Raw genomic sequence first — 17,972 nt, 5'->3', positions numbered from 1 at the left:
ACTTTGAAGTCTACTTTGGCAGCACAATTGTCGTGTGTTTAATCAGCAGCTCATTTTTTTCTGGTTTATCAGTCAACAGTTTGTTCTGGTGAATTTCACTGACTCTAAAACTGCGTTCTGCACTGCTTTGATGTGAGTTAGAGATATGACAGATATGAAAAGTGCAATTAGCAGACTTTTTGCTGGATTCATTTTCAGCTTTTTTTGTTAATAATTTGTGCACACATTTGGGTTCCAAACGACAGCAGCAAAAGTAGAGTTTTACCTTTTATACACTAGTTTATAGTAACCAAGAAAGAAAATTTGGAATCTTTCTGCTCCCTTCTTTACTTGTATGTTACTGTAAATCCATCTTCATTTACAGACCTATATCAAAAGCCTAGGATAAAAACAAGTATTTCTATTTTCCAAGTAGACTTAGAAATTAGAATTAAATGTAAAAAGACAATGAAGACAATCTTTCTTTGTGTTTGCAAACTACTTTGTCATCACGCTTCCTGTTGAGATAGTTTAGACTCATCTATATTCTGGTAAAGTGAAGAGATAACCGTTGTTTGGAGGAAACTTTGAAGATACATTATGTTATTAGATTTTCAGAAAAATAAGATTTAATGAATTTAGAGACCTTAAGTAATCCGACTAAATAAAATGGTAGAATTTAATGTCTTTCTTCACAAATGAAAAGGATGGTGCAATTTCTCAGTTCACATGAACTTATTCCTATTGTACTTAAACTGTGACAAAAATGCCCTGAACGAGCTTGAATGCAGCTTCTTGTACACTCAACGGACTCAGAACTCACCGAATAAGAGACAAAAGCAGTGTTTTCATGTCTCTTTGCTTCTTTTGTTGTTCGTCTCTTCCCTTCTTATCTCTCAGGAGGTGATCAGCCGTCAGATGAACTCTGTGTTCAAGGAGCTCTTGTCTCGCCAGCCTCCAGTGCAATCGTCCACCCTCACCACCCCTGCTGCCCCTGCTCCGTCGTCCTCTTCCCCTCTTCCTCAAGCTGCCCCCTCTGCCAAAAAAGGAGGATTTGGTCTCAGAGGACGAGCTATTTTCAGACCAGTGGACTAAAATGAAGAGAGGACAACAGGGGAATTTTTGATTCATTGTTTGATGATGATAATTATTAAGCGGATGCCAATGAGGCATTTGGTGAAGATCTTGATATATTTTTTTGACATTGACACGTGTATAATAATTGCGTTTGCCATTTCATAGTGCCACTAGTCTCAGTGACGTGTAACTGTACGTCAAGTGTGTCTGTTTTCCAGCTGGGTTTGGTCTGTTTTATGTTCTGATCTCTTTTGTTCTTCAGGCCTTTACAACTTTTGACGAGTCAGGGCTGTGACTTCACAAGTGAGATCACCAGACTGTGGTTGACATGGTACTAACTCTACATCAACTCCAAAATACTTAAGCTGCCCCCTAGTGGCAGGTCTGAGATCAGCTCACCCCGATGTTTACATCATTCTAAACAGAACACTGATCTAGGGCCTGTGTCTAGGAGTGCCTTTACATCTTTTTCTTCTAACATTTATTTGATTTTAAAAGATCAGTCATGTTTCAACTCTGCATTTTATATAAAATGTGAACCAGGAAGATATCTATGGACTCAAAAGTGTTCAGTATTAAAGACAAAATTAGTATATATTTGTGTTTAAAACTATGTCAAATATCTAAGTGAATCAACTATTTGTGAAATAACTGGAAAGTTTTTAAAAATCAGTTCATTGTGGCACACAATTACATGTGTTTTCTCATGGTCAAAATAAATATCAGTTTTATTTCAAGACAAAAACTTTTATTTGAGTGAATTCATTTCAAATGCCCATTATTTTATGACATTTTCCAGTAACAACATGATCTCATGATAATTTTTATATTATAATTGTAATTGTATTATAATTAGTTATATATTAAATAATTACAATTATTTATATTATAATGTATAACAGTTTTTTTATTTTTCTTTAATTTTGTATTTAATTGCTGGTTTGTTGTAGTTTAATTTGTTATAGGGTTAGGGTTAGGCATTAAAAACTCTGTGGTTAAGTTTTGGCACCAAATCTTTCTGTGTAGAAACATACAGTAACTTGACTTAAACTAAACACTATTACAAAGTCAATCACAAACAAAATCAAAAGCTATTCTAACTCAACTTGCAATGAGTACAGTCCCCCAAGTAAAAGACATTAATGTGCAGCTGACCACAAGAAAATTCTTATGTATGCTAGGCATCAATGGTCTTACATCCCATATGAATAGTGTGAAGTCTTGGGCTGGCAAATTCAATTCTATGTCTGCTAATACAACTTGCAATGGAAACTGAGAATAATTTGCCTTTTCAAGTAGCTACGCAATTGCCAACCAATCAAATCGTTTTAATGATAGCATATACGATGTTGTGATTGACTACAATTTCAACCAATGTTGAGTTTTAAAACATGCATTGTCAATCCTACTTTACTTTTAAAAATTGTGATTTAAACAACAACAACAGACAAATGGGCCATTTGTTTCTTTAGCTGAAAAATGAATAGTTCTGGTTCACATATTTTATTTTCTGCCATGAGATTGGGTTGTAAGAACATCCCATTCATATGGTATTTATACCTTCTTAATTGGTCTTAAAGCTTAGATTCATGAATAATATAACTGAGTTTTAATGTTGTGATTACAAGCCCATGATTTCCATGAATAAGTAGCAGCATCCATTTATTTTTTTCAACCTCTTTAACCCATTCTCTTAAGCTGGCAAAGTCAACAGCTCAACACAGTCTTGGCTAGTTAGTTAGTTAGCTTAGAATTAAACAATTAACATCAAAGTAGAAAGTAGTAACTAGCTAACACTGACTTGCGTTTAACATGCTTTCTTCACATTATGGTTAAGCAATAACCCACAAGTTACAAACATGCTTTGTCAGATATGTTCTTAGGCAGACTAATTTTTAAATTATTGTTAGTCAGGCTAAGTAAATTACAAGATATGGACACCACTGTAGCTAATATGAACTGGCTAGTTTTGAAGCTGCTGTTGAGCTAACTAAGACAGGTGATTATTACATACTATACTCTGTATGAAATGGACATGGCCATGGAAATAAGATCTCTGAGTTGTGAAAAATGATATTGAGAGAGAAAAGTTCCAACTAGCTTTTTTATAAGTGAGTTATAACAATATTTTTTAATAATATTTCAGTCTTATAAATTATTACTTAATTTATATGTTTTATACAAATTATTCAATTGGTTATTTTATTTTTATCGACTGAATATTGAACACTTTGATGCTCCATATATATCAGCTGGGAAAACTGGAAGTCAGCGTTTGTTTTTAAATAGCAGCATGCAGTTTTAGAAAATACATACATCATACACTGAAAACACATTCCCCTTTAAATGTGATACAGAGCCTGAAACACAGGTCAAATCTCAGGGCTTTTGCAGTTAAAGATGGGCTAACTCAGGTTTGGCTTTGAAAGAATAAGTACGAGTTCCTCACTCAGGTCTTTGGTTGAGTTATGTTGTCTTCCATTTGAACTTAATGTTGGAATTTCTGAGTGGCCAGAAGAAAATTTTGACCAAACACCCTTTTCTCCAAATTTCAGGCAGAAAGTAAAAGAAACCTTATATAACTCAAACTTAAAATTCATGATCATAGCTCTGCATGAAAAGAAGTTAAAGCAGTCTATTTGTTTTCCATCAGTCTTTTACAAAATACCAAGATGTTTTTGTTTTTTTTTAGTATTTCCTATGCATCACTATAAAATGTCTTTGATAACTCCTAAGGTAGTGAGTACTTATCCAATAGTTTTACAACTTTAAGCAGCATATGGTCAACTCAGGTGCGATTCCATTCCTTGCACCATTTCCAACTTCCAAATCAAATGGAGGGCACCATTAACCTTCAACTGGAAACTGTGCCCAAGCCTCAAGCGCCAAAATGGTCCCCATTTGTAACTGACTTCTTCTGGTTTAAACTGTGAAAGCAAAGGTGCCATTTTAGAGCCCCAATTCAAACTTTTGTCTGTTTCATTCATACATTTTGACCCCCCTTACTATTTAGTCCCATCCTCTGTTCCTATCAAAATGCGTTTCTGGCTTTTTGCAGTGAGATCTACAATAACTTGGACTCCAAAAGCATTTAAACCATTCTTACATGCATTAATGCCCCTCTGTCCTGTTTGAGTAACTGTAACATAGAAGTGAAGTCTTTCTTTTTAAATAGACTCTGCTTCTATGGTTAAAAACCCTGGTATTTTGGATCACTGTTTAATGATGTCACTAATTTACTGTATCCAACTGTATATGTGGGTAAAAATCATGAGTACAATAAAGATCAAAATGTGATGAATTATAAAGGTGTGATTGGTATATTTAGATGGCATAAATCAATGTTCTACATGAGTTACATGGGACAGCTACCATGTCAAATACCACATGTATAAACTGCAAATATAAAATAATGACTCATCACTGTATCCTAGAGCTGTAAATAGGACAAAATGATCAGTGTGCTCAGTTAGAATTCTGGTTTGTAACATTTAGGTTGATCTATTGCCATCATTGGAGCTGCACAGTGACGTGGACATTTGCACTGTTCTAACTGTAGAGGAGTTCCCAGTTTTAACTTCAGCTAAGGCCTTTTATGTTTTCAGTTTTTATGATCTCCCTATCCACCCAAGGAAGAAAAAAATTAAAAGTGTCCTAGGTTAACTGATGACTCTAATAGGTCAAATGAGCATGCCATTTTGTTAGCCCTGTAATGGACTCATAACCTGTCCAAGTTATACCCTGCATCTCACCATGTGACAGCTGGGATAAGCTCAAAGCCCCTAATTTGGACAGAGGGTATGAAAAATGAACGTGTTGGCAAAATATTATAATCATATTTTCATTGTGAAAAACTGTGTTTCTGTCTCCGTGTTTAACTCAAATACAGTCCAGTTAAAGAAAAATTCCTTTTTATCTAATTAAACTTTAGTGTATCAGGATATAGTCAAAAATTAACTAAATACCCAAGGCCTGTACTACGAAGCTGGATTTTCTCTTATCATGGTAGATGCATCCTTTTTGATGAAAAAATTGTAATGATTTCTGGGGGAAGGACGAGTGTGGACCCACTCGCAGGCAGTTGAGGACAGGAGGCAGAATTGTGCAGAGTGATTTTATTCCAGCCCAAAACAACAAGACTTGACATAACAAAAGGTCAAACTAAGACTAAGACTAAAAAGAAACATGAAAAACTCAGACAAACCGTAACAGGGAAACCCGGTGAAACCATGTGGAAACCACGAGGACCCGACAAGGAATAACACAAACCCAGGAGTATACAGACGTGGACAAAATTGTTGGTACCCTTTGGTTAATGAAAGAAAAACTCACAATGGTCACAGAAATAACTTGAATCTGACAAAAGTAATAATAAATAAAAATTCTATGAAATTTAACCAATGAAAATCAGGCACTGCTTTTCAACCATGTTTCAACAGAATTATTTAAAAAAATAAACTCATGAAACAGGCCTGGACAAAAATGATGGTACCCTTAACTTAATATTTTGTTGCACAACCTTTTGAGGCAATCACTGCAATCAAACAATTCCTGTAACTGTCAGTGAGACTTCTGCACCTCTCAGCAGGTATTTTGGTCCACTCCTCATAAGCAAACTGCTCCATTTGTCTCAGGTTTGAAGGAAGCCTTTTCCAGACGGCATGTTTCAGCTCCTCCCAAAGATGCTCAATACGATTTAGGTCAGGGCTCATAGAAGGCCACTTTAGAATAGTCCAATGTTTCGTTCTTAGCCATTCTTGGGTGATTTTAGCTGTGTTTTGGGTATTTGTCCTGTTGCAAGACCCATAACCTGCGACTGAGACCAAGCTTTCTGACACTGGCCAGCACATTTCTCTCTAGAATCCCTTGATAGTCTTGAGATTTCATTGTACCGGCACAGATTCAAGACACCCTGTGCCAGATGCAGCAAAGCAGCCCCAGAACATAACAGAGCCTCCTCCATGTTTCACAGTAGGGACGGTGTTCTTTTCTTCATATGCTTCATTTTTCCATCTGTAAACATAGAGCTGATGAGCCTTGGCAAAAAGTTCCATTTTTGTCTCATCTGTCCATAGGACATTCTCCCAGAAGCTTTGTGGCTTGTCAACATGTAGTTTGGCTTTTTTATGATTTGTTTTCAACAATGGTGTCCTCCTTGGTCGTCTCCCATTAAGTCCACTTTGGCTCAAACGACGACGGATGGTGCGATCTGACACTGATGTTCCTTGAGCTTGAAGTTGACCTTTATTCTCTTTAAAAGTTTTTCTGGGCTCTTTTGTTACCGTTCGTATTATCCGTCTGTTTGATTTGTCATCAGTTTTCCTCCTGCGGCCACGTCCAGGGAGGTTGGCTACAGTCCCATGGATCTTAAATTTCTGAATAATATGTGCAACTGTAGTCACAGGAACATCAAGCTGCTTGGAGATGGTCTTATAGCCTTTACCTTTAACATGCTTGTCTATAATTTTCTTTCTAATCTCCTGAGACAACTCTTTCCTTTGCTTCCTCTGGTCCATATTGAGTGTGGTACACACCATGTCACCAAACAGCACAGTGACTACCTGTAGCTTATATATAGGCCCATTGACTGGTTACAAGATCGTAGACACCTGTAATGTTAATTAGTGGACACACCTTGGATTAACACGTCCCTTTGGTCACATTATTTTCAGTCTTTTGTAGGGGTACCATCATTTTTGTCCAGGCCTGTTTCATGAGTTAATTTTTTTAAATAATTCTGTTGAAACATGGTTGAAAAGCAATGTCTGACTTTCATTGGTTAAATTTCATAGAATTTTTATTTATTATTACTTTTGTGAGATTCAAGTTATTTCTGTGACCATTGTGATATTTTCTTTCATTAACCGAAGGGTACCAACAATTTTGTCCATGAGTGTAAATACAAACACAAACAGGTGAAAGGAATTGGCAATCAGCCCAGAGGCCGGTACTACGAAGCTTTAGGGTTAACTCTGGGTTTTCTGGTCTACGATGCTGGGTCACTTCTTACCAAGCTGTATCACGGCTGCAACACGCTGAACGACTAACCTGCTCCAGAGCAGGTTATGTTCTGGATAAGAGATCAGTGAGTATAAAAGCGCCACCTCCTAAACCAATCAGATCTCATGACAAATGGCCTGCCCATTTTTAGAAGATCCCTTTGACGTTGGTGCATGGATAGTGAGAGGAGCTCTTAGGACAGAAAGAGTCTTTAGGGACAGATCCAACCCATTGGACTTTCCTGATGACCTACTGTACCAAAGGTACAGATTTTCAACAAATGGGCTGAGATACAGATGTCAGCTGTTGGAGCCGTCTGTAGCAAACGTGACCCATCGTAGTCGGGCGCTTACTGTCCCACAGACAGTGTGCATCACATTGAGGTTTTTTGCCACATGTAGGCTGTTCAATCTGTCAAATTGATCCATATATGTGCTAAAATCACAAGTTGTCAGTGGGTCTCAAAAACTGTACATCCTCTGTTTGTACACCTTGATCCCAGGTGATGAAAATCATGGTTGCACTGATTTAGTCTTTTCTTTTAATGATGCCTCTGCTCTGCTAGCCCACTTGGGATGGATCGTAAAACGAGACACAAAATTGAGTAATCAAAATATCATAGGTACATTTATGCACACCATTGGCAACGTACAAAACCTTAGCATGAACACATGCTGCGCTGCCATCCACAAAGTAGCAAGGGCCCTTACTGAGTTATTGGATGAATTTGTGGTTTTTCCAGGATACCTGCCCATGCACTCAATTAAAGAGCGTTTCTTTGCGATAGCTGGTAGGACATTAGGCTACATACGCAATATTCACGTCATGCTGTAACCCTTAACAGCTGTGTACTTCATGCAGCGTGTCCTTTTCACAGGATTTCCAAGGGTAATAGGTGCCATTGACTGCACACACATCACAATATGTGCCAGTCTGGGGGGAAATGAGGCTGACTTTGTAAACAGAAAAAGTTGTCACAGCTTTAACATTCAGGTAATTCACACAATACAGACAAGTGCAAAGTATACATTACACATTCAGTTAGTTAAATTTTCCTCATAATCTCAAACAGTCCAAATATGCGAAGATGGTGATGCACTACTGTTATCATGCTGTTATCACTATTTAAGTGCATCAACTAATAATGTTAAAGGCAAAATAGGTAGCATTGACACCTAGTGTTTCAAATCAGAACTGCAGTCAAAAGAGAAAAACATGGAGAGCGTTCTTCTCCCCTCCCCCCCTCCCCCTCGGAGAGTTTCACGTAGGTTGCAGGTTTGTTAGAGGACGGTTCTTTTATACAGTCTATGAAGGATGGAGAACATAGCGCCAGCAAACATCATGATGAAGAGCGAAGATGATTCACACACACAGTTGCTATGCTTTGTAATGCTAGCGCTAATTTCATGCGTTAATTAACGTTAGCATAAAATAGAGTGTAAACAAACATTATATTAATCAACAATCGCCACAGAGCAGCGGTTTTCCCTTAGTCTCACTTAATAAAATAATTTGATAGTAATTTCATAAGTTTATAAGGACAAACACAGTATTCATTTGGCCCAGACATCATTACATTTGTTGTTGTAAACTAACAGGCCACCAATTTACTCCATTAATACATCCATACAGTCACACAAATTCATTTAATGAGTGCCGAGAAATAAATTAGACTAAAATCTTTGTAAATCAAGATAAACTTTTCGGTTAATTTAAGCAAAATTCCGGTGTTTACCTGTCTTGGAGAAACTTTGCCAGCTCAGACTTCTCCACCTTGCAAAAGATTCTCCAATATTGATCCTCGTTTTATTCCGTTTTTGGTCGTTTGCTTTTTTAGCAGGATGCCGAGGCTTTTTAGGTTTTTCTGAAACTATTTCTGGTCCCCTTCTTTTACTAGCTTCCATACCTGCACGCTGCTGCTCTTTTGCTGACATAAAATACCAAACGCTGCCTTGTTGCTGTTAGGCAACCATGGGGGGGGGTCCCATATGATTGGTTAAGGAACCAGGAAGTTGGAAAGAGCAACACAGAGCACCCAAGTTATTCCGGTTTTTGTATTTGTTCTTTACTTGCTCCCAAGTCCTTTTAGCTCCACTGGGGTTGCTTCTGAAATGGAGGTTAATTATAGTGATAATTCTTTTTCACACATAAGTACAGAACCACTGAGTTATGGAACGCACAACTATTCGTGCATTCATGGTGGAGGAATTGATATTCCAACATACAACGTGCTCACATGGGAGCAGATCCTTTAACGAACTGGGAAATATGACGTAAATAAAGCATTCCCAGAGATATTTGTGCTGTAATACAATGATTTGAGTGCTGTCAGTTTATATTGTCCCATTAATTAATATTGGATAATCTGACGAACTTACGCATTAACAGAGTCGGCAATTTTCTGCCAGCATTCCTTTCTGGCTTTTGTTGTAGCAACAGTGCTGCTTTTAGCCTGAATTATATTTTTAAATTCTTCGTATTCTTGAAGAATAACAGTCTGCTCCTCCATGGTAAAATATACTGCTCTGCAGGGTTTGTCCATGTTTGCGATTGGTCAGAACCTCCAAACACCACCACTTTTATGTAAACGCGCACTAATCTTAATTGGAAAACCCTGGGTTGAGTTACCGAGTTGATAATCAGCTTTGTAGTACAACTTATCCAGATCCTGAATGTCTGGATAAGTCAAACCAGGTAACAGAGAGAAATCCCAGGTATGTTAATCACGACTCGTAGTACAGGCCTCAGGTGTCCTAATGAACCTGGAGCCTGAATAGACACCCATGACCTGCATACTGATTGAAAACATAGTAACCTAAGTAACACAAATTCTTAACTTCAGTCTAGAACCAGAACCTAAAACATGATCATAACAATAACATAACAAAACCTGATTATAACACAAGAACCCCAACATGACATTATAAACCAAGAACCCTAAAGCCATTATATAAACAAAAACCCAATACACCCCACAATCCCAAAACAAGGTCTTAACTAATTTAAACATAAGACCCATTAACATGTCAGGACCCACACATATCCCATAATCATGACAGAAATAAAACCTTGTCACTGACTGCTTTAAAGTATGATTTTGTCCTTTTTCTTTACTTGTTCCAAAGTGCATTTAGCTCCCATAGTTTAAGTTCAAGTTCAAGTTTATTTATAAAGCACATTTTCTGCAGCAGCAGTTGTGCTGAACAATTGAACAAGAAATAGAACACTCCACAGTTGAAAAATAAAATACTACACAATAAAACAATAAAAATCAATTAAACTGAAATCAATAAAATCAAATCAATAAAAATAAAATGATAAAAGAGGAATAAAAAGTAAAAACACACGAATGTCAAGCTCAGTTTTGTTTAAACGCCAGTGCAAAGAAGTGGGTCTTGAGTAGAGACTTAAAACCAGAAATAGACTGAGCAGCTCTGATGTGAAGGAGCAAGCTGTTCCACAGCTTTGAAGCAGCAACCAAGAAAGCTCTGTCACCCCTGGACTCGAGTCTAGGGGTTGCATCTAGGGTTGCATCTGAAATAATGAGGTTAATAATAACTATTACACATAACAGAACCATGAATTTATGGAACACACAACTACTAATCCTCAGCCGTCACAATGGTGAATTATTCATTTCCTTTGGCACTGACACTTTTTTCACTTTTCACTCTTCTTTCTGACCCTTTCACAGTTAACATTAATCCCACCTGTCATTATATTAATACGAACTGCAGCACATGCAGACATTTGAGTATCAGACTCAACTTGCACAGCATTTTGCATGATTCTCACAAACGCGTGCGATGTATGAGGGAACAGCACAAGCACACATGCAAACATTTAATAAACATCCATGTTTCGCACTCAGCTGGCAGACACACATGTACGAGAAGAAGCAGTGGGACACACGCTTCAATAGTATGCATGTGGCACTCATCTGTGTTGTTGAATCATGAATACAAGGATGTTTGTCACTTATAATATGAGAGGAGCTGGTACAAGGGAAAAGAGGTTAAGAGGTCAAAAATTTTCAGTTGGCCACAGGAAATGAAGGCAGACATCATCCTCTTACAGGAGACTTATTTATCAAATTCAACAATGGATCTTTTAACAGTCCGGTTTTCATGTGTATACTCAGCTTATTATAATTCTGGGCAAAGAGGAGTAGCAACTCTTATTAAAAGAAGGTGAAAACTTTGACATTGAGAATATAATCACAGATCCAGAAGGCAGATAAATAATAGTTATATTATCTACTCAAAATGTTACGTTATCTATTGCAAATATATGTGGTCTAAATGTTAGTGACTTCTTCTTTTTTCACTCCCTCTTCATATCACTCTATGGTCACTTAGAGAACACACTAATTATAGGAGGTGACTTTAACGATATTTTGGACTAACACAGTACCACAGGAAGTCACTGAGTTTGGAAATCCTCAGAAACTGTAAAACAGTACATGAACAATGTCTTTGTGATGCTTGGCGATTCTTCTTGTCAGTCCACCATTCCTATTATAGATTAGATTATTTCTTAACTAGCAGCTTGCTGATGAGTGACATGAAAGAAATAAAAATCCATCCCATTACCATCAGTGATCAACCACCAGTTACACTCACTCTAAGAAATAGGAACAATAAACTTTTAATGCACTTCTTATTGCTTCCTGCACCCCGCTGTAATGCTTTCAATGTTTTTATAAAGTATTTTGAATTTTCTCTTACATTAAATGTGCTATACAAAAACACTTGCCTAGGCTAAACCAACAACTAGAAACTGGAGATTTAATAAGTTATTACTTAGAAAACAGTGGCTTGCCAGAAACTTTAGTGTGTGTTCTTTGGGAAGCAGGAAAAGCAGTAATGCAAGGGAAAATTATTTTTTTATACTTTCCTTTTTACTTCTCTCCACTATTTTCCTCTTTTTTCTGTCCCTTGCAGTCAGGTCCAACAAGATTACATAAATTACATATAATATGATATAATTAAATAAATAAATAAGAGTAAATAAATAAATCAGATGATCAAGAGGAACCTTATACCCATGTTTCCCTTTACAAAGTAAATTTGTTTGGCACAACACAGCAGCTAGACCATCATTCTGCTTGCTAAGATGCCCGACAGGACAAGTTAAAAAAAATAAAACATCTGTGTCATAATAAAGAAAAATTGAGCAGAATGCTGTCTGTTTATATTGTCCGATGAATTAGTGTTGCATAATCTCACACATCTGCGCATAGTCTGCAATTTGTTTGCCAGCATTTCTTTTAGGTTGTTGCTATGGCAACAGTGTTGCTTTTGGCGTGGATGTGTTTGAATTCATAGTATTTTTGAAAAATACTGCTCCTCCACGGTAAAGTAGGCTGCTCTGCAGGGTTCTGTTTGTGGTTGGTCAAACATTGCAAACACCACCCCTTTTATGTGAGTGTGCATTGATCAAGATGGAAAACTCTGGGTTCAATTACAAAGTTGATAACCAGCTTTGTAATACTGCTTATCATGATTACAAATGTCTGGGTAAATCAATCCACTGATGCATTTATCAATGCACATCTCTCTAAAGGTCCCACCATTGCATCTGAGTTCTGAGCTTTGAGTTTTGACTGTTTTCTATCTATGAATAATCTTACTCACTATGGAATGATGGACACCAACTTGTTTGGTAGATGGCCTTACACCTCCCAAATTAATAGGCACTAACAACTGCTTCGCTAAGATCATTGCTCATGTGTTTCCACCCTGGCATTGTGTTAAAACAAACATGCATGCTGCAGACCAGCAAATGGACTAAATTCCTGCTTAATATATAGACTGAAACTCATACAGATGTGATGCTAATTAGTGGACACACCTTGGATTAACATGTCCCTTTGGTCAAATTGTTTTCAGTCTTTTCTAGGGGGTACCATCATTTTTGTCCAGGCCTGTTTCATGAGTTTATTTTTTTAAATAATTCTGTTGAAGCATGGTTGAAAAGCAATATCTGACTTTCATTGGTTAAATTTCATAGAATTTTTATTTGTTATTACATTTGTCAGATTCAAGTTATTTCTGTGACCAATGTGAATTTTTCCTTCATTAACCGAACCAACAATTCTGTCCACGTCTGTACATACTTACATCAGATCATTGAAAGCATGATTAGCATGTGTGTAACTTGTTCTTCCACACTGTTTTAGCAATTGGCTGAGTTTTTCATGTTATTTATTCACTAATATCAAGACCTAATGAGGACCAAATGGTTTCTGATATGTAAAGCCCTTGAAAGAGAGTTAAAAGATAATATTTTCCTTTTTTACATTGCTTCCTATCTTCAGATGCCACAGGTCTTCTTCCATGTGGTCTGATACTGTATCACCATGTTTCTACTCTGCCCCAGAACAAACCAAACAAATAGTCTGTGTAAAGGACCTTTGCTGCTTATTGCATTTTCCTTAGCAATCACCTTTTTTTTTTTTTTTTTGCTCAATAAACAAGGCAACTACATATAGTTGGTTGGAACCTGCAGGTTTTCTGCCAAATTTCAATAAATTAAACTCATTTCTACTTTAACAGTTTTTACTGATTTGCACATTCTCCTTCCATTATATTTAGGTGTGTAGGTGGGTGTGACATTGTTTCAGTTTCTGTGTCAAGACAGCACCCCAGTGCTGTAATGTGATCTTTTGGACCCATCCGCTCCTCATCTTAAAATAACCCAATCCCATAGCCAACCAAGACCCTCACACACACAGCATAAGAAGCACTGGACCACATTAGCACTTCTGTCGTTCTAAGTCAGTGTCAAACCCTTCAGATGTCTGTGTGCTCATCTCACTGCGTGCTGTATATGCCATTCTAACTCTGAGAGACACTGTGAGGAAGCTGCTGAACTATTCTCACTGACATTTTAGATTAGCACTGCATCCTGCTCTATTACTTTGCAAGCCTTGGTTACTGATACAGGATTAATTGAGCACTCCAAGGAAGGTAAGTAAGACGTTATCTTACTTTAATAAAGTGTATTGCATATCTGCTATGAGGATTTTTATTTATACACAGGAGTTAAATCTTACCTTGCACCACCTGGTGTGTGTATTGTGAACATAAGCAGGTAATACAAGCAAGTTTATCAACAATTAGCTTTTAACACTTGTTGGCAAAACTGTGTTTAAAAGAAGATTTTTCCATTTCACTCATAAGAAAATGTTAAGCAGTGTATGTGTATCGTAAATAAATGTGTATCAAAATAAATCTTAAACCCACCAGCAGCTATTTACAGATTTTGGTGTGGCATCTTTTTTGGGGCTAAAGAACAGGTGGTGGTGCAGAGCTCAGCTTGCTGTTACACTCAACACCCCTGCAGTCTGCTGGAGGAGTGTGTCTGTGCATGTGCATCTGTGGGCTGACTTACTGAATGCAGGTATCCCCATAACAAACATGCAGTATACCTTTTCCTTTAACAAGGATGATGATGGTGAACGATGACAGTTTTGTGGAGTGTAAGATTGATGACAGCGATGAAGAACAAATAAACACTCCTCCTCCTCCTCCAGAATTTGCATCTAAAGCTTCGACTCCAGCTCCCAAACCTCCAACTCCTCCCACCGTCCCCACCACACTAGTTCCCTCCCCACCTGTCAACAGAGACCCAAACAGCATCAACCAGCATCTAAAGGTCCTATTTCCCCTTTTCTTCCATTGTGACTCTATTCATTCTGTCATGACATTGTTAGCATCTGAACATGTGACTTTCAAGACCACTAATAGTTTAAAATGAACCATGCTATAATTAAGAGCATAAAAATACATATTATACATCAATACATTCATTCAATGATCAGTTATCTAATGGCATCAATCCAAATTGAAAATATTGATCAACATCAATACAGTAAGATGCACTTAAAAAAGAACATGTTGAACTGTTTACATTTGCTTTGTTAAAAAAAATCATTTAATGAATATCCAAAAGTGTGATGTTTAACTATTAATAAAGCAGACTGTCTGACCATGGTAAATAAGCTCTAAAAATATTCAGTTTGAAACTCTAAATAGAAACTATTCTAACAAAAATGGTTTTTTTTTTTTTTTTTAGTTTTTTGGGGGGTTTTTTTGTTTTTTTTTTAGAATTTGCAATAATGGCAAACATTGAATCAGTATCCATCAAATGAATATGTGATCACTTTTATGATGTACAACCCTAGCTGACTATAAAAATCATGGTAGCTTTATTTTTGTTCATTTCAGTCCATTGTCTCATTTCAGAAGTGTTGCCCCAGTCTTACTTGTGACACAGACCCAGTTTTAGCAAACAGGATGTTCATCCTTTTCTGTGTTTCTTATATGCTGAACAGGCAATAATAACAGAAATATTTTCCAGAATTGAAAGTTTAAAAAAGAGGAGATAGCATCAACAGAGAAAGGTAAACTCTGTTTGTATACTGTTTTATTATCCGCTGCCCTCTCCCCTGTTTCCTCTCTGTAGGTGGAAGTCAGTAATGTGCTGGCAGAACCCGCCACACCTCATACCATGGATGGAGTGTGGGTGTATAGCATTGTCGGCTTTGAGAAAACTCGTATTTGGACATACCGCTGCCTCTCCTTGCTGTTTGCTGTGCCCTTTGCTCTCCTGTGTGGCATTTTACTGGCCTTTCTTGCCTGCATACGTGTCTGGTATGTTGTGGCCTTACCTTGGCAAAGCCATATCTGGACCATTTCCACACTCTGTCTATAAATCACCACAGAAAATACACAACAAAATTGCAACATTGCTCAGTTGTTTGTCACTCTTTTGCATATAGCTGCATTTTGCCCACTCATAACTTCCATATTATCTATTTATTTCGTTATTGACAATACTGTGCAAAAGAAACATATAAAACCTACAAGATAGTGGGCCTTCATGAACAGGGTTAAGGATCACTGCTCTAGATGGGTTCAACAGCCTTTGCTGTGGTGCTTTCCAGCTTCTTCAGGGTTACATTTAGCCTATCTAGCTCATTAATAGTTTGTTTTCCCTAAAAAAAATCAACACCTTAAATTGATCTGGATGCATCTCAAACTTCAAACACTGATTAAAATTCCCCCAAGTCTTTAGTTGGTTTCTCTATGATTCTCTCATGTCTTTCTTTTTCCAGGTTCCTGGTTCCTTGCACACAGCTAAGCCACACCTTCCTTCCTTGCTTGCAGTCGTTGTGTACATGTGCTTTGAACGTTTTCATTGCTCCTTTCTGTATGTCTTTTGCACTCTGTTGCAGTCAAGTCGCCATTTCTCTGTCAAACAAAGGTTTGGATCAAATAAGAGACAAAGACACTGTATGAATGTGACACATAATGAATAATCTCAACTGAGTGAGTGACTGAGTGAGTAAATAAAAAAGCAAGTGCATTTTGTTTAAACTGTCTTTCATCATGTATGAATGTTCTTTATTATTATTTTTATTTGTTCAGATTAGATTGACTTCAGATGCGTTTGTAAGAAAACTGTATTGATATTAAAACAAAATATATGTATATATATGTGTGTGTGTGTGTGTGTGTGTGTGTGTGTGTGTGTGTGTGTGTGTGTGTGTGTGTGTGTGTGTGTGTGTGTGTGTGTGTGTGTGAGAGAGTGTGTGTGTGAAAATTCATTAAGCCTTTTTGCTTTTTGTTTTGTTTAATCAAATATAAATGTAAAATATCCTGATTTTTTTTTCATACTTGCTTCCTTTACATTAAAAACACATGGTAAGTTGTTGAGTGGTTGAGTAATTGTGTAGTAGGTTTTAACAGGACTCAATCAACTTAAACTTATCTAAAAAATAAGTAACTACTTTTGCAGTAACTGATGCATGATAAACTACTCAAAAAATATTTTACATGATGTATTTACAGTACTGTGCAGAAATGTTGAACTCCCTCAGTACTTGACATTTTGGTTCCAATAAGAGAGACTTTTACAATGTTTTTAGCAAGATTTTCTGAAGGTCTTTAATAGTTGTTTTTGTTTGTTTGTTTTGTTTTTGTTTTTGTTTTTTCCATTCTAGTATTTGTGTTGGACCATTTTCTGAGTGTTTTTGAGCCACTTCACAAGAACCTATGAATCACTCATGTATAGAAAAAGCACCTAACTCAAGGGATGAACCAGTGTAGTGTCGACATTTAACCCTTTGATGCATAGTGTCCACTACAGTGGACACATATTTAAAGACTTTTTTAAATGTATGCATAGGTGTGGATCGTACATTATCAACTTCATTGGACATTGGACATTGGACCAATACTACACACATGAATAATAAATACATTTGATATAGTATATATCATTGTAATTACCAAGTTTGCACTGGAGGGTTAACAATGTAAGAAACCTAGTAAGAACACACTTAGTAAAGTCAAATAAATAAATCTTCAGGCACTTTGTTACCAGCAGCACAAGCTGCTTTTGCAAAAACACATAATTTGTTCATTTGAAAACTTGGCATATGTCAGCATCGTGTGCAATATCTTCTTAAATAAAAAATTAACTGTGGAGGATAGAAATGACATTTGTTGACATTTGCACCAACAACATAAAGAAATCCAGCAAAGACCTGATAGAAGACCTGAGAGATACATCTGGACTTTTAGTTAATCCATCTACTGTTGACCAAAGCCTCATCAGAAATGGGTTCCATTGAAGTGTGGATAACACAACGCCCTTCTTAAGGAAGGGATATACGGAGAAAAGTCTGAGATCTACAAAATGGCGCAGAAACAATTAGGCTGCAGCAGTCATGTGGTGCTGATGTCAGTGGACATCATGCATTCCTGACACCTCACTTTTACTTTTGTTCAATTCTCCATTTAAACAAAGAATCCATCCAGTTTTCCATGTAACACATTCATTTTTTCTGTCCATCAAGGCATTCTATCAAAGCAAACTGAATAAACTAATTCATGTGCCAACAAACA

The 17,972-nt window shown here is 36.9% G+C and overlaps 2 protein-coding genes across 3 annotated transcripts in view; both read left to right on the top strand.

Annotated features, from left to right (window-relative positions):
• arhgap4b (Rho GTPase activating protein 4b) overlaps positions 1–2,728 on the top strand; it is a 34,703-nt gene extending 31,975 nt beyond the window's left edge. For both annotated transcript variants that reach the window (XM_042003114.1, XM_042003113.1), the window contains exon 24: positions 880–2,728. In XM_042003114.1, the coding sequence (XP_041859048.1) occupies positions 880–1,074 (195 nt within the window). In that variant the 3' untranslated portion in view covers positions 1,075–2,728. The remainder of the gene's footprint in view (positions 1–879) is intronic.
• An 11,134-nt stretch (positions 2,729–13,862) lies between these two features.
• On the top strand, positions 13,863–16,448 carry zgc:158296 (uncharacterized protein LOC791212 homolog). The gene is made up of 4 exons (XM_042004648.1): positions 13,863–14,027; positions 14,505–14,715; positions 15,526–15,713; positions 16,178–16,448. The coding sequence occupies exons 2-4, from the start codon at positions 14,506–14,508 to the stop codon at positions 16,359–16,361; spliced, it is 582 nt and encodes a 193-aa protein (XP_041860582.1). The 5' UTR covers positions 13,863–14,027; position 14,505; the 3' UTR covers positions 16,362–16,448.
• The last annotated feature ends 1,524 nt before the right edge of the window (positions 16,449–17,972 follow it).

This window comes from Melanotaenia boesemani, chromosome 13 (genome assembly GCF_017639745.1).
Source record: "Melanotaenia boesemani isolate fMelBoe1 chromosome 13, fMelBoe1.pri, whole genome shotgun sequence".
Taxonomy (NCBI): domain Eukaryota; kingdom Metazoa; phylum Chordata; class Actinopteri; order Atheriniformes; family Melanotaeniidae; genus Melanotaenia; species Melanotaenia boesemani.
Note: the sequence above shows the minus strand (reverse complement) of the source record. Positions and strands in the feature narration are given on the sequence as shown.

Coding starts and splice junctions, on each gene's coding strand:
- zgc:158296 (XM_042004648.1), top strand. CDS start 14,506: ATGATGATGGTGAACGATGACAGTTTTGTGGAGTGTAAGATTGATGAC. Junction 14,716..15,525: donor GCATCAACCAGCATCTAAAG/GTCCTATTTCCC, acceptor TCCTCTCTGTAG/GTGGAAGTCAGTAATGTGCT. Junction 15,714..16,177: donor CTTGCCTGCATACGTGTCTG/GTATGTTGTGGC, acceptor TTCTTTTTCCAG/GTTCCTGGTTCCTTGCACAC.